Source organism: Sorex araneus, chromosome 4 (assembly GCF_027595985.1).
Source record: "Sorex araneus isolate mSorAra2 chromosome 4, mSorAra2.pri, whole genome shotgun sequence".
Lineage (NCBI taxonomy): Eukaryota > Metazoa > Chordata > Mammalia > Eulipotyphla > Soricidae > Sorex > Sorex araneus.
The window spans coordinates 222,311,800-222,336,305 of NC_073305.1; the positions used below are offsets into that span (position 1 = coordinate 222,311,800).

Consider the following 24,506-nt stretch of genomic DNA (forward strand, 5'->3'; position numbering starts at 1 on the left):
GGGTGCACAGGGGCTCGAAAGGGTGACCAGTGTCACATGCAAGGAGCACCTGGATCTCTCCCCCAGGGCAGAGCTGAGGGGAGCGCTTGGGATTGAACCAGTGCTGGCTGTGTGGAAGGCCAGTGGGCCACCCCTGTACCTCTCTCTGGGACGCCCTCTTCACGCCACCATATCTGCTCACCAGGAGGCTCCTGGCCCATACTGCCCACACAGGATTTTTGCACCCACTGGGAGTTTTCAGAGTGCTCTGCTGGGAATCTGGCTTTGGTAGTGATTCTGGGAGGTATTCTGAGGCGAGCAGATGGGGAGGGGCCAGAGAACAGGCGGGCAGGAGGGGCACAGGTGCCTCTGTTGACAGAGTAGGTCTGAGCGCAGCCATGTGGGAGCTGAACCCACCAGTCCTCCAGGCTGGGTTTCTGAGCTGCAGGCCCCACCACGGCCCTCCAGCACTGAGCCTGCTGTTTCCAGAGGAGGGGTGTGTGGTGGTGTGTGTGTGTGTGTGTGTGTGTGTGTGTGTGTGTGTGTGTGTGTGTGTGTGATGGAGTGTGTCCCTGCTGTTTCCAGGGGGACTGGTCCAGCCTGTAGCTTCTCCCTCCAGGAAACATGCAGGATTTGATATGCCACCAACCCTTTGTGACATCCTTCTAGGGTCTGTAATGGTGCCTAACTGGTCTGAGGGCAGCAGGGCCAGGCTCAGAATGACTAGGCAAAAGGCTGGGCACAGGCAGCCGCAGGCAGGGGCGGGGCCAGCCTTTGGGTGAGGGTCTGGCCTGCTTGGGGGGGCTATGCGGAAAGGCACCTGTAGGGCGCTCTGGCAGGCTCAGCGCAGACGCACACCTGGCGCGCAACACAGAACAGCGCCAGGCGGGTCGTGCGGCCACAGCGCAGCGCCCGGTGCGCTGCTCCGAGGCAGGACGGGGAGAACCGGCTCTCTGCTCCCGAAGACTCTCCCAGTGGGGACAAAACGACTTAAGTGGCTGAAAAGTCCCGCGAAAAGAGCAATACCGGGACCGGGGGGGGAGGGGGGGCTGGAGCGATAGCACAGCGGGTAGGGCGTTTGCCTTGCACAAGGCCGACCCAGGTTGGAGTCCCAGCATCCCATATGGTCCCCTGAGCACCGCCCGGGGTAATTCCTGAGTGCAGAGCCAGGAGTGACCCCTGTGCATCGCCGGGTGTGACGCAAAAAAAAAAAAAAAAAAAAAAGCAAAAAGAGCAATAGCGGGCTGAAAGGGAGCATTGGGGGCGGGCGGGTCCCGAACGGCCGACCCGGCCGGCTCGGGGCGGGGGGCAGGACTACAGTTTCCGGCAGCCTTCGCGCCCCGGCCAGGCCTACTGGGCCCGCATCCAAACGTCACTTCCGGTGCGCCAGCGGACTCGCGTTCTGCAGCCGCGAGCGGGGCAGGGTGTCCGGCTTCCGTTTCCGCGCGACGGAAGTGACGCAGCGAGCGGAGCAGAGCGGGGCCCGGGATGAGCCGGCTGCTGTGTGCGCCGGCGGCCGGGTGAGCGGGGGCGCGGGGCTCGGCCCGGGGGGCGCGGGGCAGGCGGAGGCGCCGCTCACGGCTCTTTCTCCCCTAGGGCCGCCCGGGCGCTGGGGCTCGCGCACCGCGCCGTCCGCCGCCTGCACCCGCCGCCCGCGCGGGGCGGGGACGACGACCTCGGCCGCCCCATCCAGTTCTCGGCCAGCCGGGCGTCCCCGGCGCGCTGGACGGTGGAGCATTCGCTGGGGCGGGAGCAGCAGCGGCCCTGGTGGCTGGTGCTGCCCTTCAGCCTGTCCCTCATGCTGCTCGTCGGCTGGTGCTTCCTGCGGGAGGAGAGCGGCACCGACCTCTGGCTGCGGCAGGTGCTGGACGGGGAGGAGCCCGAGCCGGCCGCGCGCGGGGAGCGGGCGTGACCGCCGGCCGGAGCCGGCCTGCGCCTCTGCGGGGCCTCTGCGGTGCGGGCACCGGCCTGACCACGTGTGATCGCCGCCCGTGCTGTCCGAGCTGGACGTCTGTGGACACTTCCTGTTCGGAAGCGACTCTGGGAGCACCTAAGTGACCCTGGGGCTGCACTCCCGGGCCACGTCGTTGTTCTTCTTTGAGGGGCAGGTGGCTGACATAAAGGGCTAAGCTATTTTATTTTATGGCGTGCTATTTTATAACGTGTACATGGGGATGTTCAGTCTGTTTACTAACAGCCTGAAGATTTTAAGGGGCTGGAGATGTGGCTCAGGGGTGGAGCACTTTCATGTGTGAGGCCCTGGGCTCGATTTCCGGTACCAAGGGGGGAAAAGAAAACAAAATTAAAATTTTACTTGGCAGTATGGCATTAAACCAATTTATTTTTATTAACTTTTTTGTTTGGGGGCCACACAAATATTTATTCCTGGCTCTGCACTCAGGAATCATTCCTGGGGGTGCCGGGAATCGGAAACCTTGATCGGCTGCAACCCAGGTTTACTACGAGGAAGGCCAGTGCCTTACCTGCTGTACTATCTCTCCGCCCCACCAATTCCTCTGTAAAAGCAGTACTCAGTTCTTCTTTCTTTTTTTAACTTTGAATTTTTTATTTCTCCCACCACATAGGATTGAAGGAAGTCTAAACGTGAGGGCCAGAGGAATTGTACAGCGGGTAGTGTTTGCCTCGTGGCCAGCCTGGGTTTGATCCCTGGCATCTCATATGGTCCCCGAGCACTACCTTGAGTAATTCCTGAATGCAGAGTCAGGAGTAAACTGAGCATCACCAGGTATGACCCAGAACGCGAAAAAAATGTCTAAATGTGAAATATGGGGCCCAGAGCCATAGTCCACCGGGGAGGGCATTTGTCTCGCATACGTCTGACCTGGTTTAATCTCTGGCGTCCCATATGGCCTCCCAAGCACCGCCAGGAGTAATTCCTGGGTGCAGAGCCAGGAGTAATCATGAGCAACACTGGGTTTGACTCAAAAGAAAAATTAAAAAAGAATTATGGAGCACAGAAATCAGACCTCACCAGAATGAGCTTTCTGGGTTTAGTGACGCTTGATTTTTTTTTTTTTTTTTTGCTTTTTGGGTCACACCTGACAATGCACAGGAGTTACTCCTGGTTCTACACTCAGGACTTACTCCTGGCGGTGCTCAGGGGACCATATGGGATGCTGGGAATTGAACCCTGGTCTACCGGGTGCAAGGCAAACGCCCTACCTGCTGTGCTATCACTCCAGCCCCAAAGACGCTTGATTTTTAAAAGGACTAAAACTTCTGAGTAGAATTCCAGAATCTCTGGTGACAGATGACGGGTCCTTTTGGTAGCTGAGGGATGTGATGTTCAGGCTTGATTCATGTTCTGCACTGAAGCTTCTGCAGGAGAAGAGAAGTAGCAGCTTTCCTGTGTAGATGTTTCTTACAGGTTCCTGGCTGCATCGTGGCACCCAGTGTCTGCACCCTCAGGAGATGTGAGGAGAGGCTGCACAAGAATCTTCATCTGTCACTTGCTGAAACCTAGTTGAGAGGGGCTTCTTCCCTATGGCTCACGCTGTAGCAGCCTTTCAGGAGCCAAGAACTCAAGCTTCCTTCAGGCCTCGTATAGTTTTTCACCTTTTGAGTTTCTGGTTTTCTTTTTGTTTTGTTTTTCGGGTCACACCCGGCGATGCACAGGGGTTACTCCTGGCTCTGCACTCAGGAATTACTCCTGGCAGTGCTGGGGGCCCATATGGGATGCTGGGAATCGAACCCAGGTTGGCTGCGTGCAAGGCCAACGTCTTACCCGCTGTGCTATCACTCCAGCCCCTGAGTTTCTGTTTTGTTTGAGTCTGAGTTGGTCACCCATACTTGAAACCTTATTTGATTCTCACCAGCTCCTGTGAGAGAAAGAAAGATCCAAAGTGATGGGAAGAATTTTTGTTGAAAAATTAATGCACAGGGTGGGAGAGAGCCAGAGGCTGGAGAGTTTGGGGCCCGTGGTTCCATCCCCCACACCAGGAGGGAGGCTGCTAAGCATTCCTGTAACAGGAGCACTGTGGTTTCTCTGGGAAAGAGAGCTCAGCACCAGGAAGAGAATAGAAACAGCAGCTGCATCTCAGGCCTTGCTGCTGGGGGCACAGGCCTCTTCCCACCCTTCTGTGTCTGGGTAGGGGTACTTCAGAAACCCGAGTCTACAGTTTCTGATGCCACATCACTTGAGTGCTCTGGTGGGGTTTTTCTGCAGTTGCCCACCCCACCCCCACATCCCCAACTCACACACAGGCCTAGTCACCAGCAGACTGGTGAGAGCCCCTTAATTGGATTTTCCCTGGGACCATGCCAGTGATTGCACAGTGAGCCCTTTTTTCATTATTTTACAGTTTTTTTAGCTACAATGCCTGAGGTGGACTTTACCGAGGTGCTCGATGCAGTGACCTCAGAAGGATCTGAGAAATGGAACAGTTGCAGCAGCTCCTGACTGAGGGCAGATTGTTGGGGAGGAGGAAGTTGATTAAGAAGAAATTCTTGGGGGGTTGTTTGGGGGGCCACACGCGGTGCTTGGACTTGAGTAGGTGTTTGTTCCTGGTGGGCTGTGTGCAGGGCAAGCGCGCTACCACCCTCTCCTGCCGCGCCCTTTACTTGAATTCTTGCGGCTTTCCCTGCTCAGGGAAACTGGCATCTTGGCTTTCAGGGCCACAGCTGTAGTGCTCAGGGCTTACTCCGGGCTCTGCACTTGGATCACTCCTGGCGCTGCTGTGGGTTCATATGGGACACCAGGGGTTGAACCCAGGTTGGCTGCATGCAAGGGAAGTGCCCTCCCCACCATAGTAACTCTGGCCCCTTGACTCCTAAATTTATCTGGAGGTTTTTTTTTTTTCTTTCGCTTTTTGGGTCACACCTGGCGATGCACTGGGGTTACTCCTGGCTCTGCATTCAGGAATGACTCCTGGCAGTGCTCAGGGGACCCTATGGGATGCTGGGAATCGAACCTGGGTCGGCCACGTGCAAGCTCACTGCCAGCCTGTCTCTGCACTGCATTGCCACCTGCATTTCCTCACTGTGGCCCCAGCGTGGTACCAGCCTGGCCTCCAGTGGCTCCTTGCCCACCGTCTACCCATCTTCCTGGCACGCATCCACCTGCTGGAGCCCACTGGCAGCTGGGCCTGCATTAGTGGGCCAGCGCCCATAGCCCTGTGCAGGGGGGCATCCTCAGGCATGACAGTGTGAGTACAGAGGGCACACCCTGGGCAGGATGGCGTGGTGGCCTCAGAGAGGGCTTGGGGCTAGGATTCAGGATGTAGCTGGTACAGGCCCCTGGGACAGGCTTCCCCGGGGCTCAGATCTACCCTGTCTCCGGCCAGAGTAGACCCTGTCAGCCCACCTGGGCTTGGGGTGGATGGCTTCTCCAGACCCTGCATCCCCCGTGGAAGGGCGTTTTACTCCTGCCTGAACGGTGTGGGGGGCACGGGATGAGCTGTGCCAGGCTCTGCATGTCAGCCGGAAGCACTGTCTTGGAGACCCTCAGGCATCCTGTGCTCCTGCAGGGGGCTGGGGTCGGCCTGCCCATCTAAAGGTGTGTCCGGAGGGGATAGGAGCAGGGCTGCTGGCTCCATCTCCCCAGGTGGACACTGCCGGGCAGGAGGGTGTCTGCCTTCCCACCAGAGGGACCAGACCCCCAGTCTCAGCTGCAGCCCTGCCCTCCACCTCTTCTTTCCCTGAGCCCGTGCTTGACCATCCCACCTGGTCTGCACCCACTGGCACGGCTTCTACTTCGACTTTGTCGCCCACCGGGGAACTGCCTTCTCCAGACCCCTCCTGTATTCCCTATCCCTCCCAGGCTCCCGGGTCCCCTGTGAGCATCCCTTGTAGAGTCCCGCGCTAGGGCAGAGCAGGGCCTCCCCACCTGCTTAGGACTCCCAGGCCTGGGGTTCAGCTGCGTTGGACAGACGGGAGGTTCTGGGGGCACCCGGATTCACTCCTTGCTCCTGCCTCCCAGTCCCACTGCAGGGAGGTCGAAGCGGGGACGAACTTAGGTTTCGTGACGCTAGAGGCCTCGCGCAGGGCTATGGGCACTACTTGCTGGCCCACTGCGGCACCTTAGATGCAGCTGACCTGCTGGGGTACCGCATTGGCTTCGGAGTGGGTCAGTCCCAGCTAGGGGCGGCGGGGCGGGGCGGGGCGGGGCCAGCCGCCTCTAGAACACGTCATAGGGCGGGACCGGCGCTTCTGGTGATGACGTCATCGGGCGGGGCCGGTGTTGCCAAGGCTCCGTCCTGGGGGCGGGGCCTACGTTTCTATGGCTGACGTCACCGGGGCGGGCCTGGCGTCTCCAGGGCTCCGTCCCGGGGGCGGGGCCGGCTTCTCCAGGACTGACGTCACCGGGGGCGGGGCCTGCGTCTCGGGGTGACGTCGCTGGGGGCGGGCCCGGCGCGGGCCGCGTTTGAATCGGCGGCGGCGCGGGCGGGTGAGTCAGCACCGTCGGCCGGTGCCGTCCGGGAGCTGCGGAGCGGACGTCGCGCTGCCCCGTCCCGCGCGCCGCGGCCGCCTGCGATGCCCCCGGGCCGGGAGAGTGACCCGGGCAGGAGGTGCGTGTCCGCGTCGGGAGCGGCTCGCCTGGCAGGTGCTGCCCGGCCCGCGGCCGAGGGGCCCGCGCGGGTTGGGCAGCGAGCCCCGCCGGCCTGGCCTGCGCTGCCCCCGACCCCGGGCCGCGGGCCCGCCGGAATGTGCTGTGTCACGGCGCACCGCGGCCACCTGCGCCCTGGGCGGGCGGGCCAGGCGGCCACCAGGGCGTTTGGCCGTGGCCCTGGTCACTCCCGCAGACGCGAACCCAGGGGCCGGGTTTGACCTTGGGGCGTCGGGCGCCGAGGCGACCAGCGAGGACAGTAGGCGAGGCCCCGAGTGTCCCCGTGGGCGCGCAGGCCCCGCCGGGACCCCCACCCGCCCGGTGCCTCCCTGGCTGGCGGTGGCTCAGTGCCCCGTGCCCGTGCGCTCCTGGCTGGAGCAGGGCGCTGGCGAGGGGCCGCCTCTGCTCGGTGCCCCCACCCTCCCCCCAGCGTGTCCGAGTGCTTTGTCCCTCCCCAGCGCTTCCCGGCTTTGAGTCCACAGCCCTGCCACGGGCTCCAGGTGCGAGGGCCAGTTACCTGCTGGGCCGAGCCTCCGAGGGAGGGTGAAGGGCGGGCGGGGCCTGCTGCCCAGCACACCTGGCTGTGACTGGATCCCTGGAGCTGACTGCCCTCCTGAGCCTGGGCTGACACCTGGGCCGGCACTCCCAGGCTGGCGCTGGAGGGGCTGGCGTCAGCAGAGACAGTGGCCGGGGCTGGCAGCCCTGTGCCCAGCGGGGACAGGCTTTCCCCAGCAGTGCTTGGCTGTGCTGTGCCTGAGCGTGCCCAGCACGACAGGGCACCATGACAGCTCCCTCAGGTCAGTGCCTGAAAGATTTTTTACGGAACAAGTGTGTTCACGTGGTCAAATTTCAATGGAATTGAAATTTAAACTTAGAACATTCCCATATTTTGTTCCTCCCCTGGCTGGGGAGTTTCTTTTCTGAGTTTTGAATAAACTATTTCTCAAAAGAAGAAAGTGTTGGGGCTGGAGAGATAGTACAGTGGGTAGGATGTTTGCCTTGCATGGCCGACCTAGATTGAATCCCCAGGACTCCATTTGGTCCCCTGAGCACTTACAGGAGGAATTCCTGGATGCAGAGCCAGGAGCATCACCTGAGCATCACCAGGTGTGGCCCAACCACCTCCCCAAAAGTAAAGAAGCTTAAAGAAGAAGCAGGTGTCCAATGATGGTTCCATCGCTGGCTATGGGGGGACTTTGGGCCCAAATCCTTTTGTCTTATGAGAGGTGAGTCTGAGTTAGCCCCAGCACCCGGAAGCAGTGGTCCTGAGCCCCACTTCTTGCCGCGGATACTGCCTGGCCAGGGCTGGACTCGCTGTTCTGTGGGCCGGGCCTGCCCTGGCTCAGTGAGCAAATATGACCCTGGGTAAGGAGCTCCAAGAGCTGGATGGCAGCGAGGCCCCAGCACAGAGGGGGGCAGGGGTGACTTTCCCTGATGACTCTGTCCCTCTCTTAGCAGGGCAGAGGTTGCTGGGGGGCTCCCCTTCCTGCTCTGTGCACTCCCTGGTCCACGTCCGCAGTGGGCAGCTGGGCCATGACACCCCCGCAGCAGCCGCCTCCTCTCCAGGTGGAGCCCAGAGCACCAAGCACCTCTGCTCCGGCCGTCAGCTCTCTCGGTGAGCCCTGAGCCCTGACGGCAGGGCTTCCGTCCGGACACATGTCCCTCCTGGCCATCCCTCTTTGTGTTAGGGACTGCTTGGGCAGAGCTGCCCCCAGTGTCCATGCAGGTGCCCATGTGGTCACAGCTGCATCTCCATCGTCTGCCCACAGGGCTCAGTGGCAGCCCAGGGAGCTTCTGGGACTTGGTGTCTGACAACTTTGCGCCCAGCTTGGCCCCTGCCCTGAGCGCCGGCCCAGCGGGCTCTGCCAGCAGCAGCACGGAGCTGGCTCGGGTCCGGCGCCAGCTGGATGAGGCCCGGAGGAAGATCCGGCGCTGGGAGGAGTCGTGGCAGCAGGTGGAGCAGGTAAGCACAGGGGAGGGGGAGGCCGGGGGGCCCCAGGGACACACTCCCCCCCCCCCCCCCCGCAGCCTCTGCAGCCCCTCCCTGCCTTGCAGGCCTGTGACGCGTGGCAGCGGGCTGCCCGGGAGGCCAAGGAGCGTGCGCTGGCAGCCGACAGCGCCCGGCAGCTGGCCCTGCAGAAGAAGCAGGAGGTGGAGGCCCAGTTCCGGCGGCTGCAGGAGGAGCTGGAGGGCCGCGGCATGGTGCCCTCGCTCCCTGGCCTGCGCAGCGGCGGGGACGTGGGCGACATCCCCCTGCCCCAGCTGCACTCCCTGCAGAGCCAGCTGCGCCTGGATCTGGAGGCTGTGGATGGGGTGAGTCCTGCTGACCCCTCATGACACAGAGGTGTTCATGCGGCCTGTTGCAACACGCTGCCCTCAGCTCCGCCGGGCCCCTCTGCTAGTGTCCAGGGAGCTGGCAGGCCCCTTCAGCCAGGAGCCAGGCCTTGGGAACCCCTTGCCCTTCCCTGCAGGGGTCCTGCATGGCCTGACCGCAGTCTTCCCTGGTGTGTGCCCACAGGTGATCTTCCAGCTCCACGCTAAGCAGTGTGCCATGTGCCGGGAGCGTGCCCAGGGCACAGAGCCACGTGCGGCCGGCACAGCCGAGTGCCCCTGCTGCGCTAGCCAGCCCCTGCCCTGGTGACATATGGACACCTACTCACTCCTCTCAGCACGGTCTCGTGGGCCTGGCCTGGCACCTATACCCGGCACTGACCCGGGATAAAGAAATGTTCCTGACTGCTCTAAGCTGTGGTCCGCCGTGTGCTGTGGCAGAAAGCCTCCCTGTCCGTTTCTTACCGGCTCTGTTGGTAAGCGCCAGGTTTCCTGTTCTGAATCCGGACTCACAGTGAGCTTCTCCCCGGCAGTGAGGCCGCCTGGGGGTTGTGCCATTTTCCATTCGACCACCGTGCCAGTGTTTGTGGCCGTGATCACCCAGGCCCTCCCCATCCAGCATTCACAGGAAGGAGCCTCTTCCCACGTGAGGTAACGCCTTCTCCACAGTCCAGCCTGGCTCCCTGCCCATGCCCCTTCCTAAGTGAGGGCCACCCTCAGACTTACTTCCCGAAACGGTGCTGGGGTAGCAGGGCCACCACCAGGCTCTGCCATCACTGCACAACTGCATACCCACGCTCCGGCTTTAGGGCCACAGCAATTGTGGGCACAGCCCGGGGCCCTGAAAGCACAGGGGTGCCGTGGGCCGCTTACCCCAGGAAGCCCTCCAAGAGAGGTCAGCATGCCCAGCCCTGGGTGAAGGGGGTGCTGCAGGTGAGTCTGACCTAGTGCTGACAGGGACAGTGTCACCACTTGCAGCTTTTCTAATGTGTAAAGGATGTGGCCAACACTTTCATCAGCGACCAAAAGGAGAAACTACTGTAAAGGTTCAGACTTCACACAAGGTCCTTGTTTGAGTCCATGCAGTCCCAGCATGGACTCGGGGGCTCCTGCATTCAGGCGTGCTTGGCCCCGGTGGCAGCCCCAGGAGACCCACAGCGGGTGCTCTTGCAGAGGCGTCTGTGGGCTGAATCCACTTTGTTTCTGGTGATAGTGACAACAGTCTGTTCTAGAAATGACATCTATTTTGTGCTACTGTCACCACTGCTTAAAGTCTTTATTTTACGAACGCTTATGCACTGCTGCCCACCTTGCTGGGCCAAGGGACATTTGATGTCTATTCAGCCTGGTCTTCTGCGAACCGTAAGCAAGCCCAGCTCCTCAGTCTGTGTGCGGTGCGGCGCCACTGCTCGGCAGGGAGCCTGAGGAGTACCCGGGACCCAGGCAGGCCAAGAGGCAGAGAGGAGCTGGAGTGGCGGGTAGCGGCTTCTCTGGCTGTCAGTGGCGTGGACCACCCTGCTGCTGGACACTGGCCAGCTCAGCAGGATGCAGAGGTTGTGTGTGTCTGTTGCAATGTGAATGGGGACAGAGCAGCACTAACTTGCCCCGGTGGACGTCACATTCCAGATGCTGACCCAGGCCTCCAAGGGAATTATTTCATATCGTAACGCTCATTTAAGTATTTTACACCGTGGTGTCATTTAAGCAGTCGTTTACAGGATTTGCGGAATTATTTTTATCCGTATGGGAATTAAAGCTCGGAATCTTCACCTGTGTCTGTAGCTGCCAGTAGGCGGCCCAGCCAGCCCCGTCACAAGCTAGTCCCTGGCAGCCCGGGGTCGCCTCGCAGCTGGTCGCCTTCTGCTGCCCTGCGCGTGGGTGTTCTGGTGCTGGAAGTTCCTGTGCACAAACCGGGTGGAGGCTGGTTGGGACCTGGTGCTCTGGGAGCCCCACGGGGAACCTGGCCCCAGGGGAGCCTACCTGCCAGCCTCAGGTAGGGGATGGTGTGCTGCACCAGCAGCCCCTCCAGCCTCCGCTTCTCCTCCCACAGCTGTGTGTACGCCTGGAACAGAGCAGTCACACAGCAGCCTGCCGGTGCATGGCTGTGTGGGGAGGGGGCCCCTGTAGCCATACCTGACTGCACTTCTCCAAGGTGTCAAACACCAGCCCCCGAGCATCCCCTCCCTGCTCCACAGGCCTCCTTTCCTCCGGGGCCTTTAAGAAACCCGCGTCCTCAAAAATCGCCTTCAGCAGCTTCCCGTGGCCCTGTGAAAGGGGAAGGAGAGGCCCAGCTCCTGACAGCACTCCACCTATCTGGGACTCCCCACTCCTTGTTGCCTCACCTGGGATGTAATCAGCTCATCGGCCAGATCTTGCTCTGCTTGGTCCCATCTCAGCTGCAGAGCCGGGGGCAGCACAGGGTACACTGGGGCCCAAGCGGTCACTCAGTCACTCGGTCCAGTCCCTCACCCCGCCCCCACGCCGGCCCCTCCTACCTAATAGGGAGTGGGGGTGGCAGACTAGTGGCGTCTCAAAGGTCAGCGCATATACACAGGTGCTCGGCTCCGACACGTGAGCCAGGCGGCTGCGCTTCCCACAGGTCAGCTCCACCTGCAGGGAAGCCTAGTGAGCAGGATGGCCCTGCCTTTCAGTCCCACCCCCAGCCTGATCCCTGTCCAGACCCCGCCCCCAGCCCGGCCCCGCCCCTACCTTGCTCTGCCTGCTCCGGGAGTGGCAGGCGTCCCCATCCCGCATCCACATGCCGGTGAATGTGTTGTTGCTGATCTCCCACTCCTGCCAGATACTTGGGGGGCAGGGAGGTGTGGGTGGTACAAACCTGGGGCACGCCACACCTCCATGCCCCGTCCCCACTCACCCCAGGATCCCGCTGTAGGCGTTCCAGCGGAAGGTCTGCTCATGCTGGGTCACGTTGTGGAACGGGCAGAACTCGTACTTGTACCTGGGGGACGGCTTGTCAGAAGCGGCCCCCCACCGCACCCGCACTGCCCCTCCCTGCACTTACGTCGATTCCACCAGGCTGAAGCACTGGCCTGAGAGCTTGAAGAGGTGGGCAGGCCCTGGGGAAGAAAGTGCCCCAGTCTCAGGCACCCAAGGGCCCAAATTCTGCCGGGGATGATGTTGGAACCCACAAAAATGGGTAGGTTTCATGCTGGTGACTGCCATGGGCACAGCCACAACTGGGGGGTGGGATTCTGGTGGCTTGTCCGTGTGCCCCTACAACTCCCCACCCGACTCCCAGGAGTGGACAGATGTTCAGCCCTTCTGAGCAGAGAGGCCAGATGGGCTCACACAACTCGTACGCACAGGGTCACCACAAAATCCAGGACCCAGATTCGGAGGCTGATGAGGGACAGGAGGGCTCCCGAGGGCTGAGGACCCTGGTCCCAGGGGGCATCAGGGGCACCTGAGGAATCCGAGCCTGGGACGTAACTCCCACAGGACCAAGCGGGAGGGAGAGGACAAGGCGAAGGCCCCACACTGCACAGCAGCTGGTGCTTCTGGCCAGTGCTCACTTGGTGGCAAGACCTTACTTCACCAGTCTGGGAATGCAGCAGCGACAGTGGGGCCTGGGACAGCAAATGGGCAGAGCCAGGGGTTGGCCGTCCTGTGGCTGCGCTCCCACCTGAACCATCAGGTTCCCATACCACGGGTCCTAACAGATGTCAGTTCTGGACAAGGAAATAAAGGCTCAGGCCAGGATAACTTCGACTTGACATGCTAAGAAACTCAGTGTTGAAAGGTTTCTTAGGGCCCAGGCACTAAGCATGGTCTGTACAAAGCAGAAGTGACCCCTGAGAGCAGAGCCAGGGCTTGCCCCTGAGTACTGCAGGGCTGAGTACTGCAGGGTGTAGCCCCAAAACGACAAAAACCAACAAGAGGTTTCCCTGTTAAAAGTGACAGGAGACTGGAGCAATAGTACAGCGGGTAGCGTGTTTGCCTTGCACGCGGCCGACCCGGGTTCGATTCCCAGCATCCCATATGGTCACCCGAGCAACGCCAGGGGTAGTTCCTGAGTGCAAAACCAGGAGCAACTCCTGAGCATCACTGGGTGTGACCCAAAAAGCAAAAAAAAAAAAAAATTAAAAGTGAACGCGGAAGCCTGCAGGCCCGCCCAACCTGGTTCCTCCCCACACTCACCAGACACCGGGGACGGATCCCTTTTGGGCCGCAGGCGACTGGTCTGGGGAAGGAACGGGTTGTTGAGCCTGTGGGAAGGCACCGTGGATCAAGCGGGCGCCTATCGGGACCACCCACTGCCGCGATGGGCTGGCGAGGCTGCTCACCCCAACGTGTTGGGCTCTTCCACCACCTTCATCTTGGCAGCACCTGCGGGCGAGGGAGCTGCAGACGGAGGGGGTGAGTGGTGAGGGGCTCTAGGGATAGGTCCAGGGCATGGAGGGGGCGTGGTCCGGGGCCGGGGCTTGGGAGAGTTGTTAGGCCGTGGAGGGGTGCTGTGAGGCAGGCCGGGGTGGAGGGTGTGTGGGGGTGCGTGGCGGGAGGCGTGTGCGGAATCAGGTTCGGGTCAGGAGCGAGAGCGCTGGGGCCGAGGGCCTGGGCGCGTTTGCGGAAGGGGGTGTCGGGCGTGGGGGCGGGGGCGGGAGTGCGGGGCGGGGGGTCGGGGCGCGTGTGCGGGGGGAGGGTCGGGCCCGGACCCGGGCCCGGGGCAGGTCCGCCGGGCGGCACTCACCGCGCGCCGCCAGCCCGCACAGCAGCAGCAGCAGGCGGCCCAGCCACGCCGCCATGGCTCCGGCGCGGGTCACGTGAGCGACGGTCACGTGGGCGCCGACCGGAAGTGGCGGCTCCGCGCTCGGCCTGGCCATGGGCCGCCGGCGGGGTGCGCGCGGCGCGGGGGCGGATGGCGGCCGCGCTCGGCGCCCCCCGGCCCGACCCCTGGAGGCGTTCGCCGACGAGCTGGACGCGGCGCTGCCTGGTGAGTGCGGCTGGACCGGCCGCGGCCGCGCGCGAGGTCGGAGGCCAGGGCTGGGGTCGGGGGCCGGGGGTCGGCCCCGCGCCGAGTCCAGCCCTGTCTCTGCCCTTGCAGCGTCTGTGCGGCCGGAGGCGGCCGAGCACGAGGACAGCCCGGAACTGTCGAGGCTGCCTTGCCCGCTGGCCATGTGGGAGCTGGGCCACTGCGACCCGCGGCGCTGCACTGGCCGCAAGCTGGCCCGCCTGGGCCTGGTGCGCTGCCTGCGGCTGGGCCACAGGTTCGGGGGCCTGGTGCTCAGCCCCGTGGGCTCGCAGTTCGTGTCCCCTGCAGACAGGTAGGCGGGAGCGGCCTGCGTGCCGTGGGTGTGTGGGGTTCCCTGGCTGGGACCCCACTTACCAAACCTCGTTGGGATATCATCTGGCTCGCCCCACCCCGAGCCCTTCATCAGGGGCCAGTTCCCGCCTCACACCTACCCTGCCCTCGGCAGACTGCTGCTGGCAGAGTCTGGGCTGGCTGTCATCGACTGCTCCTGGGCCAGACTGGAAGAAACGCCCTTCAGAAAGATGCGGGGTGGCCATCTGCGCCTGCTGCCACACCTGGTGGCTGCCAACCCGGTGAACTATGGCCGACCCCACAAGCTGTCCTGTGTGGAGGCATTTGCTGCCACCTTGTACATCTTGGGTGAGCGCGGCAGGTTCTGGGAACATGGTGGGGGCCAGCCAGCAGTTTCTGTCCCAACAGACACCTGAGGCTACCCCAGGGGCGCAGGGGCAGGAGGCTGAAATGCCGACCAGCTGGGGTGCTCCCCCGCTCCCCCTGCACACTTGACCTACAGAGGTGTGGGAAGGGGGCCGAGCAGTGGGGGGCATGGCTATCCAACCGGCCCAACTCCCCAGCTTCAGCTTCGTGCCCCCAGGCTTCTCGGACGCGGCTGCTGCTTTGTTGGGCAAGTTCAAGTGGGGTCCTGGCTTCCTGGCACTGAACCACGAGCTCCTGGAGCAGTACGCGGCCTGCAGGGGCCCCGAGGACGTACAACAGGCAGAGCAGCGCTTCCTGGCCCAGGCCGCAGAGCACCCTGACGAGGATGTTGGTGAGGCCTCGCCCACCAGGGGCTGGGATGACTGCCCTCGGAGGGGCTCACGACCTACTTTCCCTCCACAGACCCTTTTGACGTGGACTCCGGTCGAGAATGTGCAAACCCCAACAGGCCTGTGGCTGGCGGCCGGTACGTCACGGGCTCCCTCTGTTCCGTGTTCCCAAGAGAGGGGCCTGGGGCCCGCCGGCCTACTGCAGGGGTCTGTCCCCAACATGGACCTGGGGCAGGACTAGGGCAGCAGGGACGGAGGCCCCCGTGGGCAGGACTAACAGCCCCTCAACCATCCCTTCCAGGCCGCCCTCAGACAGCAGCGACAGCGACAGCGAGAGCGAGGATGCAGCTGAGGAGCCGGAGTCTGAGGACAGGGCAGGCGATAGTGGGCCAGAAGTGGAGGTGACCGTGGAGCAGGGGGCCGGGCACCCCCACAGGCAGCCAAGGACGGACAGACGGCAGACGGACTGAGTTTGCACACAGCTGTATTTGGGGGTGGGATGGCGGCAGTGGGACAAACACGCCTGGTGGCTGAGCAGCACCCATGCTGGACTCTCCCGGCACTGGGCTGCAGCCCACAACCCTCCCAATGGAGCTGCAGTTCCGCTAACTCTGTGATCGTCTCTCTCTGCGTGGGGCCTGGGAGACCGGGGCTGGGCACAGGAGCCCCATGCACTGGCACATCCCCCTCCCCAGACTCAGCTGTTGGGGACGAGTGAGTCCAGCATTCCTGGCCTGGGTAGCCACAGTGTCTCCGCAGGGTCTGACACTCCTTCCCTGGTGCCCTGCTCTGGGATGACCCCACCTCACCTGGGTGCCAGGCCTGTCCCACACTGTCCAAGCTAGCTGGGGCTGCTGTCCGATTCGGGGGAGGGCTGGTTGGGCCAGGGGAGGGAGGACGTGCACACACACCAACACGTGACACAGCACACACAGCGCCCAAGGACAGCGCAGGCTCAGGGGTCGGCCTCCATGCACTTCTCCAGCTCCCTCAGTCTCCGGACGAAGTCCTGCGCCTCCTTGCTGGGGCGGCCCTCCAGCATGCGCAGTGCAGACCTCACTAGGGGACAGCGGCTGCATCAGGCCCACTGTCCTGTGCCCTGACCCCCCAGCTCCTCCCCTGACTGCTCGCCTTCACTCACCCTGGGCCCGAGGCCGGCGCAGGTGCAGCGTGACAGGCTGCCCAGCCCTTGGGCTGCCCCCTGCGTGGGGCCTCGCCACCCCGCTGATGCCACCCAGGCCCAGGGCCGCCTCCCCGGCGAAGTCATTAGCTGAGAGCCAGTCGTGGTCCATGACGGTGAAGAGCACGCAGGCGGCGCGGCGGCGGCAGGCCTCGGCGGGCACCGAGCTGCGACACAGATGCATCACCGAGGGCTGCTCCCCCCCGAGCGTGTGTGTGTGTGTGTGCGCGCGCGCGGGGGGCACTCCCAGCAGGGGTCACTCACAAGTGGAAGAGCTCGTCGAACACGGGGTGCAGCGTGCGGCTCTTCACCTGCGTCCTCTGACTGCGCACCAGCGGAAAGAGGTGTGGGGGGCCCAGCTCCACAATCACGAAGGGGTCACTCAGACCTGAAAGGACCCGGTGAGCCGAGGGCCCTGCCCACCGCGCCCTCTGCCCTGCCCCGCCCCACTCACCATTAGCGTCCAGGGGCAGCAGGTCAGCCGCGTGCAGCACCCCCACCACCAGCCGCTGCTCTGCAGCCTCATAGTGGCAGCGGACGCTCAGGCGCCCGAAGCGGCTCTGTGGGGCCTGCAGGGGAGGGGGGGGTCAGGGGCCTGCAGGGGGCAGGACTGCAGGTAGGGGGAGGAGAGTAGGCTTGCAGCCCCACCCACCTGCTTGAGCTTGTCCAGGTAGTACTGTTCGATGCACTCACGCGTGGAGCACTGATGCAGGCGCAGCTCCTCCTCCAGGGTCTGTGGGCACCGGCATGTGGCTCCACGCACCCGCCTTGTGCCCCGCACCCCACACCCCGCACCCCACAGCCGGGCCTCACCTTGTAGCTACCATCCCTCAGGCTCTCCAGGGGCAGACCCTGGCCCTCTGCATGGAAAAAGCTGACGAGGGCCTACAGCCGGGCGAGAAGGGGCAGTGGGTGTCAGGACACTGCGGCCCCCCTGGGGCAGGAAGCAAAGGGCGCCAGAGCTGCCGCTGGCCCCGCCTACCTCCAGGGTGAAGTGGAAGCGCTCATAGAAGTCCGTGGACACGTCCCGGTTGGCTGCCAGCGCCTGCAGGATGGCCTGGAGCAGCAGCTCCCAGAGGGCCTCCAGCACCCTGGGGGACACACGCCTCATCCCTGGCCTGGGGACGGCCTCTGGGCCAGCCCGCCCCCTGCCCATCCTACCTGCCCAGGTTCTCCTTCACCAGGGAGGCACTCAGCAGCACCAGCTTCTCGTCCAGGTACTTGAGGAGTGGGGCCACGGCCTGCAGGCGACACCAGGACATGGACACGGCCCCCCATGCATGCAAATGTGTTCACACACGTGCAAACACCCACACATGTGCACCTACGCGTGCCCCTGACAGCATACGTGCTCACACCCCCTTCCTGCCACCCTGGGCCTCAAGGCCTGCACCCACCTCTTCATTCTGAATTGAGTCCGGGGAGAGACCAACATGCCGCACGAACTTCCTGATGTCCCCCACCATCTGTGGGGGTGCAGGGCACAGGGCTCAGCAGCGCCCCTAGGTCTTTGGGGCCGTAGGGGCAGCCGGCCCTGCCTGCCCTCCCCGCCCACCTTGGAGGTCAGGTGTGCCGTGACCGTGTCCGCCTCCCGCTGCAGGTCCTCGTCCAGGGCCTGAGAACAGCTTAGCAGGGGTCGCGGGAGAGCCCCCTGCAGCGGCCCGGGCCCCACTGGCCAGGCCAGGCCTCGCAGCGCCTGTCCTGCTGTCTTGCGCACGTGCTCCACGTTGTTGAGGACCACACAGAGCTGCCGATGTGTGAGAGCACACGGTCAGGCCCTGGCCAGGCCCTAGCCAGGCCCCAGGCCCAGCGCAGCTCACCTGCTCGCTCAGGGTCCCGCCAGCGGCCCCCGGCTCCGCATCCGCCTTCCTGCGCAGCTGCTCTGTGTAGAAGAGCGTGGCCTCACACAGATCCTGCAGGCAGAGGCACTCAGGGGCTTGCTCTAAGGCCCTCCTTCTCACCACACACCCTGGGGACCCACGCACCTGGCTGAGCTGGGTGCCCAGTTCTTGGGCCTGGGCCGGATCTGGCCATGCGAGACGAGCCCACAGCTCCTGGGTGTGACTGAAGCACAGGCTGGCCGTGGTGGCAGAGCTGCTATGTTTGGACAAGGCGTCCGTGGGCTCCAGCTAGGAGAGCAAGAGGTTGGGGGCGGGTCTCCCCGAGGAGCCCAGCACCCCCAGTCCCAGAGCCCCCTCACCGTGTCCCCCTCCACAGCGCTCTGCAGCCTGCTTTTGACCTGGTCCCTCAGTGCCCCCAGCCAAAGCTTCGTAGCGGGCAGGAACTGGGTGTGGATGCCCTCAAGAGCCAGGACACGAGCATCCCTGCAAGCAGGAAGCCAGAGCTCAGCCTGGCCCACACTGGCGTGTCTTTGCACCCAGTAGGCGGCTTTCCTGACCCACACTGGAGAGTGGAGGGGGGGCGGGGAGGGAATGGGCATGCACCTGTCCGGGACGCAGTCCCAGAAGCGCTGGAGGTCAGCCAGGGTCAGGTAGAGCTCAAAGAGCCCTGAAGCCACCTCCAGGGTCATCCTGGGGCTCAGCTCCTCGGTCAGCACCCGCGCCTCCTCCGCCACCTGTCCAGGAGGGGTAGGCTCAGGCTTCTGCAAGCCATCGGGGCCCCCGGCTTCTCCCCCATGGGCTGTGCCCATGCCTGCCCTCACCAGCTGCTCCAGCTGCTGGAAGGTCATGCTGAAGAAATCCGTCCTGACGATGCTGCAAAACACAAACCTCAGACACATGCTCGCTGCAGGCAGGGGCCGCAGACCCTGCGGTCGCCCACCTGTGGAAGATGCTGGCGTAGGCGCTGTAGCAGGACTGCAGATCTTCATAGATGCAATCGGCCAGCTCCACCAGCCCTGCAAGGCGCTGTGGCCCTGGCTGCGGAGAAGACGGGGTCACTCCGCTGGCCAGCAGCCGCCCTACACACATGCCGGGTCCGTGCCCTCCCTGTGCCCCACCTGCTCGCGAGGACTCTTGGCGTCCAGGAGTCTGTCGTACCACTCACGATTGCCCCTCTGCAAAGGAAGCATGGTGGGCATGAGATAAGATCCGGGAAGCGGAGCACTCCGGAGGGGCGAGAGGGGAGGGACCAGGAGCAGGGGGCGGGGCTGCTGAGGGGCGGGGCCTCGCTGGGAGGGGCAGGGCCCCGCGCGGCCGGAGCCAAGGGCCTCCAGGGGCGGGGAGCGCACCTTGAGAGCGGCAGCGATATCCACGCTCAGCTCCTTCGCGAAAGGGCAGTTCTCCGAAGGAAGCCGGAAGAGCTGCAACTTGCCGAGACACCTGTGCCAGGGCCGCGGCTCACCTGGGCTGCAGCCCCCGGCCACGCCCGGCCGCCCTCGGCCCTGGCCCGGCCGCCCTCCCGCCCGGTCCCGCCCTCCCCCCGCCCCGCCCACCTCAGCAGCAGCTCCAGGCGGTCCACCGCCCTGCTGTTGGCCGCGGGAAAGTAGACTCGAAGCCCGCGCAGCAGCTGCAGCCCGAACTCGGAAAAGGCGGAGAAGCTGTCGACCAGGCTCTCCACCTGAGGGGCAGCAGGGTTTTGGAGCTAGCTGGTCACTCTTCTCCCCAAGGTGGCAGGCCAGCCTGCCCAGGGGCACTGCCTGGGCACCACCCCCAGAAAGCCAGATCCTGAGCCTTTGCACAGACCCTTTTGTTGCTCCTTCCCTCTCTGTTCCCCCTAGCTGTGCAACTCAGGCACCTCACCCCCAGCATCTGAGCCGTACTCAACCCTCAGTCTGCCCCTTGGGTGCCCACCTGGTCCTGGGGCAATGCGGCCACCTCCTCCCATAGCGCCTGCATGTCCTCCAGCAGCCCCAGCAGGTAGCCATAGTCCAGGGTGCAGGTCTGATGGTGGCAGCTACTAACCTGCCAGTGCCTGTGGGGGGTGGGGGGCGAGGCCTGGCGTCCAGCGGCCCGCCCATCCATGCCAGTGTGTCCCCACAGTGCCATCCCTGTCCCCACAGTGCCCTGTCCACTCACAACACAGCCAGCTGCAGTGGAGACAGGTCATTCTGGGCTCCGTGCAGGCAGAGGACAGTGGCTGCTGCTCCACTCAGCGTTCCCCGCCAGCTGCTTGGGCTGGCCTAGGGGAAGAAGCCGGTGTGTGCAGAGTCTGAAGATGCCCAGGTCCTCAGGGACTCGCCCCCCCACCCTGTGGGCCTCCCCAGGGCCCCCTCACCCGAGGTGCGACCTGCGCAGGGCACCCTACCTGCTCTGCTCCGAGCTCGAACTGCAGCAGCTGTCCAAGCAGCAGCCGGTACGACAGGAAGCCTGAGCACCCACGCTGGCTCATGGCGGTGGCCCTCTGCAGGCCGGACAGTCAGCAGGGCTGGAGGTGGGCGAGGCTCCCCGCTGGTGCAGGGCAGGTGTGGGGGGGAGGGGCGGCGAGCTCACCTGCCTGGTGATCAGCTTCAGGACCAGCTGGCAGTCCCCCTGCACACGGGAGGCGCTGGAGCGGGGCTCCAGCCGGAACCAGCGATCCTCGCCCGCCACGGGCACCTCCTGTGAGGAATCGGGGTTCAGACTGGCCTTTCCCCTCTCCCTCCCGCACGGAGGACACCCTGCGCAGGACAGGCCCCGGGGCTGTACTGTCCTACTCACCCGGATGGGGATGTTGAGACACCCCAGGAAGTCATCCGTGTGGTCCTCAGTGGGCCCTGCTGTCCCGTTTGCTCGGGCCGACTTGACAATCTGCTTGAAATACCTGGGCACAGCGGGACGGGCCTCCTGTCTGTGAGTCCCAGGGCCCCCATCCCCGGTCTGGGCTCACTCCACCTGCGTACCTGCCCATGCCCTTGAAACCGATGACTTCATTCAGCTTCCTGCAGGCCTCCGCCAGGGACACATCGTCGTCATGGTCCCTGGGCAAGGCAGGGAGAAGAGGCTTGCCGGGAGCCAGGCCCCCCCACCCCCTCCTGCTGCCCTGCCCACAGGCCCCCGTCCCTGCTCGGCGGGCTGTACCAGATGTCCAGGTGCAGCTGGTCCCCACCAACATCCTCGATCTCACTAGGAAGGAGCAGAGAGGCCCCGTGAGGCCTGAGCCCCCTCTCTGAGGTGTATGTCCCCACCCTGCACCCGGGGGCCTGGGACTTACAAGAGGAAGTGCTCCTTCCAGACAGGGTTCAGCGTGCTGCTCTTGACCTCGGTGACCTGCACCCACTTGGTGGGCGGCGGGCTGCCCCTCTTGCTTCCCTTGTGGAAGCTGAAGCGCTGCTCTCTGTGAGGACCCGGCTCCCGGGGGGCCCCCGAGGCCGGCACGATGCCCAGCATGCAGTAGGGGTCACTGAAGCCTGGGCAGATGGGAGCCTCAGTTCCCCACTCTGCCCCACAGACATACCTGCAACCCCCCAAAGAACTGGGTGATCCCCTCACCATTGGGGTCCTTAGCCAGCAGGTTCTTGGCACGCACGACAGACACTTTCAGGGCATAGGTGGGGGCCTGTAGACCGGACAAACGCCCAATGGGCTCAGAGACAGACCTGCCTGCCCCTGCCCAAGGACCCAGGCCCTGCCTGATGTTCCTCCCCTCCCCAGGGCACCGCCCCGTTCTCAGGCTCCGCCCCAATCGCCACGCCCATTCCACAGCCCCCCTCCCCCCCACAGCTCACTAGCCACCCAGTTCCCTCACCTTGGCCTTCTGTACGTGCCCCAAGGCTTTGCAGTGCTCCTCAGGGCTGGTGTCAAACACCTGGTAGGACAGGCAGATGGAAGAGCCCCGGTGACCCCCAGCTGGCTGGCTGGCCAGTGGCCCCAGTGCCCCACAGAGCCGGGGCTCACCTGCCGCAGGTACTCCAGCAGGACCTCCTGGTCATCCACTTGGTCAGGCCCCATGGTCCCAGCGCGGTAAAGGACCGTGTACAAGGCTTCCTCGTACAGCATCTCCACCTGAGGGGTGGGGGCGCACCCTGACACCAGCCCCGCCCCCCTGCCCGTGCCTGCCCCGTCTGCCCCAGGGTCTTGGTCCCTGTCTCCCACTCCACCCCAGCTCTGGGGGGTCCTCTCCCTCCTGCCTACCTCCTCCTGGGACAGCGCCGTCAGGCCGCGGGCGGGGTCCACCGGTTCCGCGGGCGGGGGCGAGCCACTGCGCAGGACCACCTGGGAGGGGGGGCTCTGAGAGCGGGGCCTGCAGCGGCCCGGGCGGGGGGGAGGGAGGTGGGAGGTGTCTGGCAGGGAAGGAGGAGGTGGGAAGGAGGGAGGGGCCGCCAGCCTCACCTCGGGGCGCGGCAGTCCCCGCCGGCCTTCCCCCTTCCTCAGCACGCGGCGCATCTGCGCAAAGAGGTCCAAGGCTTCCGCGCCGCTCCCGGGTCCCCTGCGGCGGCCACTCGGGTCAGTGGCTGCCCAGAGCTCGTGCCCCCAGCCCAGCCAGCAGGGAACCAAAGGGCCAGTGGGGGCGGGTGCGCGCGGGGGGCGGGGCGGGGGTACCCACCGGGCCCGGGGGGCCGGCCCCTGGACGTCGGGCTGGTCGGGCCGGCGGCGGGTGGCCGGGCGACCCTGCACCTGGCGCATCACGCTGCTCTTCACCTCCAGCAAGGCGGACATGGTGTGGCCTGCGGACAGCAGCCCTCACGCACCGCCCGAGCGGCACCCCTGTGGGGGCAGGGGCGGCGTCTCCCCCCACCATCCGCCTGTTCCTCGGACCGGCTCCCCGCAGTGCCCGCTGTTGCCATGGCAGTCAAGCCAATCGCCACGGCCTGCAGAGACCGGATGGCGCGTGGGATTGCGTGCCCCTGGCTGGCACCTTGGAGGGGCCCCACGGAGGAGGGCCTGCCCCTATCCGGGTACCCTCCTCCTAGCACCCCCACCTGCCCCACCCCACCTGAGAGCACGAGGGCGGGGCGAGTCCGCGCCGAGATGCAGGCCCCTGGGGGCGGGCATCACCGGCCCCTTCTCCCTCCAGCCTCCCCAAGCCCCCCACAGCCAGGGGAGCAGGCGCTGCTTGAGCTGTTGCCAGGGCAACCGCCAGCTGAATCTGCGCGTGGCGGGGGCTGGGGGCTTGCGGTCCCAGGGACAAATGTGACGCAGGAGCCAAGTGGCCGGAGCTGCAGGGAGCTGCAGGGACGGGGCGGCCCTCGTTCAAATCCTGCCACTTCCCTGAGGCCTCGGGATGCCTCGCGCCCGCACACAGGGCCTAGGAGCCCCCCAGTACTGGGTCCACCCGAGTGGGGCGCCCACCAGCAGGTGAGCGCTCCGGCCCCCCAGCGAGCCGGCAGAACCTTTCTGAGCGCGCCCATCCCTTCAGGGCGCGCCCTCAGGTCCCGCTCCGGAGAGGGCAGCGCTGGTTCAGGCGTCCTCAGGCTGGCGGACCCACCTGCTCCGGAGGCGCAGGGGTCAGCTGCTGTCGGTCCCACCAGGCCCTCCTCCCCCAGCCCCGCCCCCACGGCCCGCCCGTGCGTCCCGGATTCTGTCGCCCCCCACGCCGTCGCGCGGGAGGTCACCTGGCACTTGTCTCCCTGCTCCTTGCTGGGGTCCCCACGGACAGTGACGGGCCGCTGCGCGCTGCTGGGACAAGGCCTCCCTGCCTCCCCCGGTCCGGGCGCTGGGGACTGTCGCCAGAGACGGCCAGGCCACCGTCGGGGTCCGAGGACAGGGTCGGTCACCCGGGAAGCCCGTGGGCCATTTCTGGGGTCCCGCCTCCAGGAAGCAGGGACCGAGGTGGCGGGAGCCCCCCTCGGAGCTGGGATAGAACCCGGCGCGCCCCGACGGCGGCACTCACCCGGGGCTGGGGTGCGCGGAGTGCGCGGGGCGCGCGGGCTCTGGGGCGCCGAGGTCCGCGGCCGCTCCAGTCGCGCGCGCAGATGTCTGAGGCTCGGGAGGGGCGGGCCGGGGGCGGGGCCTGTCCGCGCCCGCCCCGCCCGCGGCCCCCCCTCCCAGCCGCAGTCGGGGGCCTCCGTGGGTGCGGAGGGGAAACGCCCCTCGGCTGGATCCCCAAGCAGCCACCCGGGGTCGGCCTACAGGTGCCGTCCTGAAACACCCCGTCCTCTTCTGGGGCAGGGGGCCACTGCGCCGCCCAGTCCTGACTCTCTGGGGGCCAAAACACCAAGTCTGCAAGGTCTGTGCGCTGGGCCCTGCCCCCTACCTCGCCTGCTGCTTACAAACTGGGGGTCGGGGCGGCCAGTACTGGCCCTTTCTGCTCTCACAGTCCTCAGGGTCCGCGTCTGCCCAGATCCTGTTGGACTCTCTAAGCTCTGGAGGTTCCCCCAAAGGACCCTGTCTAGAAGGTATCCGCAGAGAGGGGAGAGGGGTCAGGCCAGGTCCAGCCGTCTGGAGGGGAGCCCGCGGCCAGAGCCCCTGCACAACAGAGGTACCCGGGATGGGGCCGACCACTGTGCCTGGCGCTGCCCTAGGCGCGCTGTCCCGGCTGGGGCACACCTGTGCTCTCGCGCCCTCGTCCACCCTGGTGTTTGTGCACGAAGAGCTG

General features: G+C 64.9%; 5 protein-coding genes across 10 annotated transcripts; 3 read left to right on the forward strand and 2 right to left on the reverse strand.

Moving 5' to 3' along the window:
- Nucleotides 1-1,387: 1,387 nt before the first annotated feature.
- Nucleotides 1,388-2,122, forward strand: LOC101545564 (ubiquinol-cytochrome-c reductase complex assembly factor 4). The gene is made up of 2 exons (XM_055135504.1): nucleotides 1,388-1,499; nucleotides 1,576-2,122. Exons 1-2 carry the CDS (start codon nucleotides 1,468-1,470, stop codon nucleotides 1,889-1,891), a joined length of 348 nt encoding a protein of 115 aa, XP_054991479.1. The 5' UTR covers nucleotides 1,388-1,467; the 3' UTR covers nucleotides 1,892-2,122.
- Nucleotides 2,123-6,348: 4,226 nt separating this feature from the next.
- Nucleotides 6,349-10,644, forward strand: UNKL (unk like zinc finger). 4 transcript variants are annotated; one of them, XM_004604197.2, is made up of 5 exons: nucleotides 6,349-6,506; nucleotides 8,003-8,159; nucleotides 8,314-8,507; nucleotides 8,600-8,857; nucleotides 9,063-10,644. In XM_004604197.2, exons 2-5 carry the CDS (start codon nucleotides 8,078-8,080, stop codon nucleotides 9,183-9,185), a joined length of 657 nt encoding a protein of 218 aa, XP_004604254.1. In that variant the 5' UTR covers nucleotides 6,349-6,506; nucleotides 8,003-8,077; the 3' UTR covers nucleotides 9,186-10,644. The 4 variants fall into 4 exon arrangements, with proteins under 4 accessions (XP_004604254.1, XP_054991468.1, XP_054991470.1 ...); XM_055135493.1 differs by having other exon boundaries at nucleotides 6,352-6,506; nucleotides 8,000-8,159; XM_055135495.1 differs by having other exon boundaries at nucleotides 6,361-6,385.
- On the reverse strand, nucleotides 10,639-13,716 carry GNPTG (N-acetylglucosamine-1-phosphate transferase subunit gamma). The gene is made up of 11 exons (XM_055135468.1): nucleotides 13,584-13,716; nucleotides 13,180-13,237; nucleotides 13,034-13,101; nucleotides 11,898-11,952; nucleotides 11,751-11,834; nucleotides 11,585-11,678; nucleotides 11,371-11,485; nucleotides 11,218-11,300; nucleotides 11,009-11,140; nucleotides 10,856-10,937; nucleotides 10,639-10,774 (listed from the first exon to the last, which is right to left on the reverse strand). Exons 1-11 carry the CDS (start codon nucleotides 13,714-13,716, stop codon nucleotides 10,686-10,688), a joined length of 993 nt encoding a protein of 330 aa, XP_054991443.1. The 3' UTR covers nucleotides 10,639-10,685.
- Nucleotides 13,692-15,520, forward strand: TSR3 (TSR3 ribosome maturation factor). The gene is made up of 6 exons (XM_055135475.1): nucleotides 13,692-13,826; nucleotides 13,938-14,157; nucleotides 14,311-14,504; nucleotides 14,740-14,913; nucleotides 14,985-15,048; nucleotides 15,213-15,520. The coding sequence occupies exons 1-6, from the start codon at nucleotides 13,715-13,717 to the stop codon at nucleotides 15,379-15,381; spliced, it is 933 nt and encodes a 310-aa protein (XP_054991450.1). The 5' UTR covers nucleotides 13,692-13,714; the 3' UTR covers nucleotides 15,382-15,520.
- A 146-nt stretch (nucleotides 15,521-15,666) lies between these two features.
- Nucleotides 15,667-23,900, reverse strand: BAIAP3 (BAI1 associated protein 3). Of its 3 annotated transcripts, none has more exons than XM_055135424.1 (34): nucleotides 23,802-23,900; nucleotides 22,515-22,635; nucleotides 22,301-22,397; nucleotides 22,103-22,183; nucleotides 21,866-21,973; nucleotides 21,717-21,776; nucleotides 21,461-21,527; nucleotides 21,183-21,378; nucleotides 21,050-21,094; nucleotides 20,872-20,949; nucleotides 20,690-20,792; nucleotides 20,483-20,590; nucleotides 20,298-20,393; nucleotides 20,069-20,172; nucleotides 19,844-19,964; nucleotides 19,486-19,610; nucleotides 19,282-19,372; nucleotides 19,051-19,107; nucleotides 18,873-18,970; nucleotides 18,754-18,805; nucleotides 18,536-18,666; nucleotides 18,292-18,415; nucleotides 18,077-18,220; nucleotides 17,912-18,004; nucleotides 17,647-17,838; nucleotides 17,489-17,557; nucleotides 17,253-17,332; nucleotides 17,074-17,182; nucleotides 16,905-16,976; nucleotides 16,744-16,824; nucleotides 16,546-16,660; nucleotides 16,356-16,479; nucleotides 16,053-16,258; nucleotides 15,667-15,970 (listed from the first exon to the last, which is right to left on the reverse strand). In XM_055135424.1, the coding sequence occupies exons 2-34, from the start codon at nucleotides 22,625-22,627 to the stop codon at nucleotides 15,867-15,869; spliced, it is 3,444 nt and encodes a 1,147-aa protein (XP_054991399.1). In that variant the 5' UTR covers nucleotides 22,628-22,635; nucleotides 23,802-23,900; the 3' UTR covers nucleotides 15,667-15,866. The 3 variants fall into 3 exon arrangements, with proteins under 3 accessions (XP_054991399.1, XP_004604255.2, XP_054991401.1); XM_004604198.2 differs by lacking the exon at nucleotides 23,802-23,900 and adding an exon at nucleotides 23,524-23,768; XM_055135426.1 differs by lacking the exon at nucleotides 23,802-23,900 and adding an exon at nucleotides 22,905-22,971.
- Nucleotides 23,901-24,506: the final 606 nt, after the last annotated feature.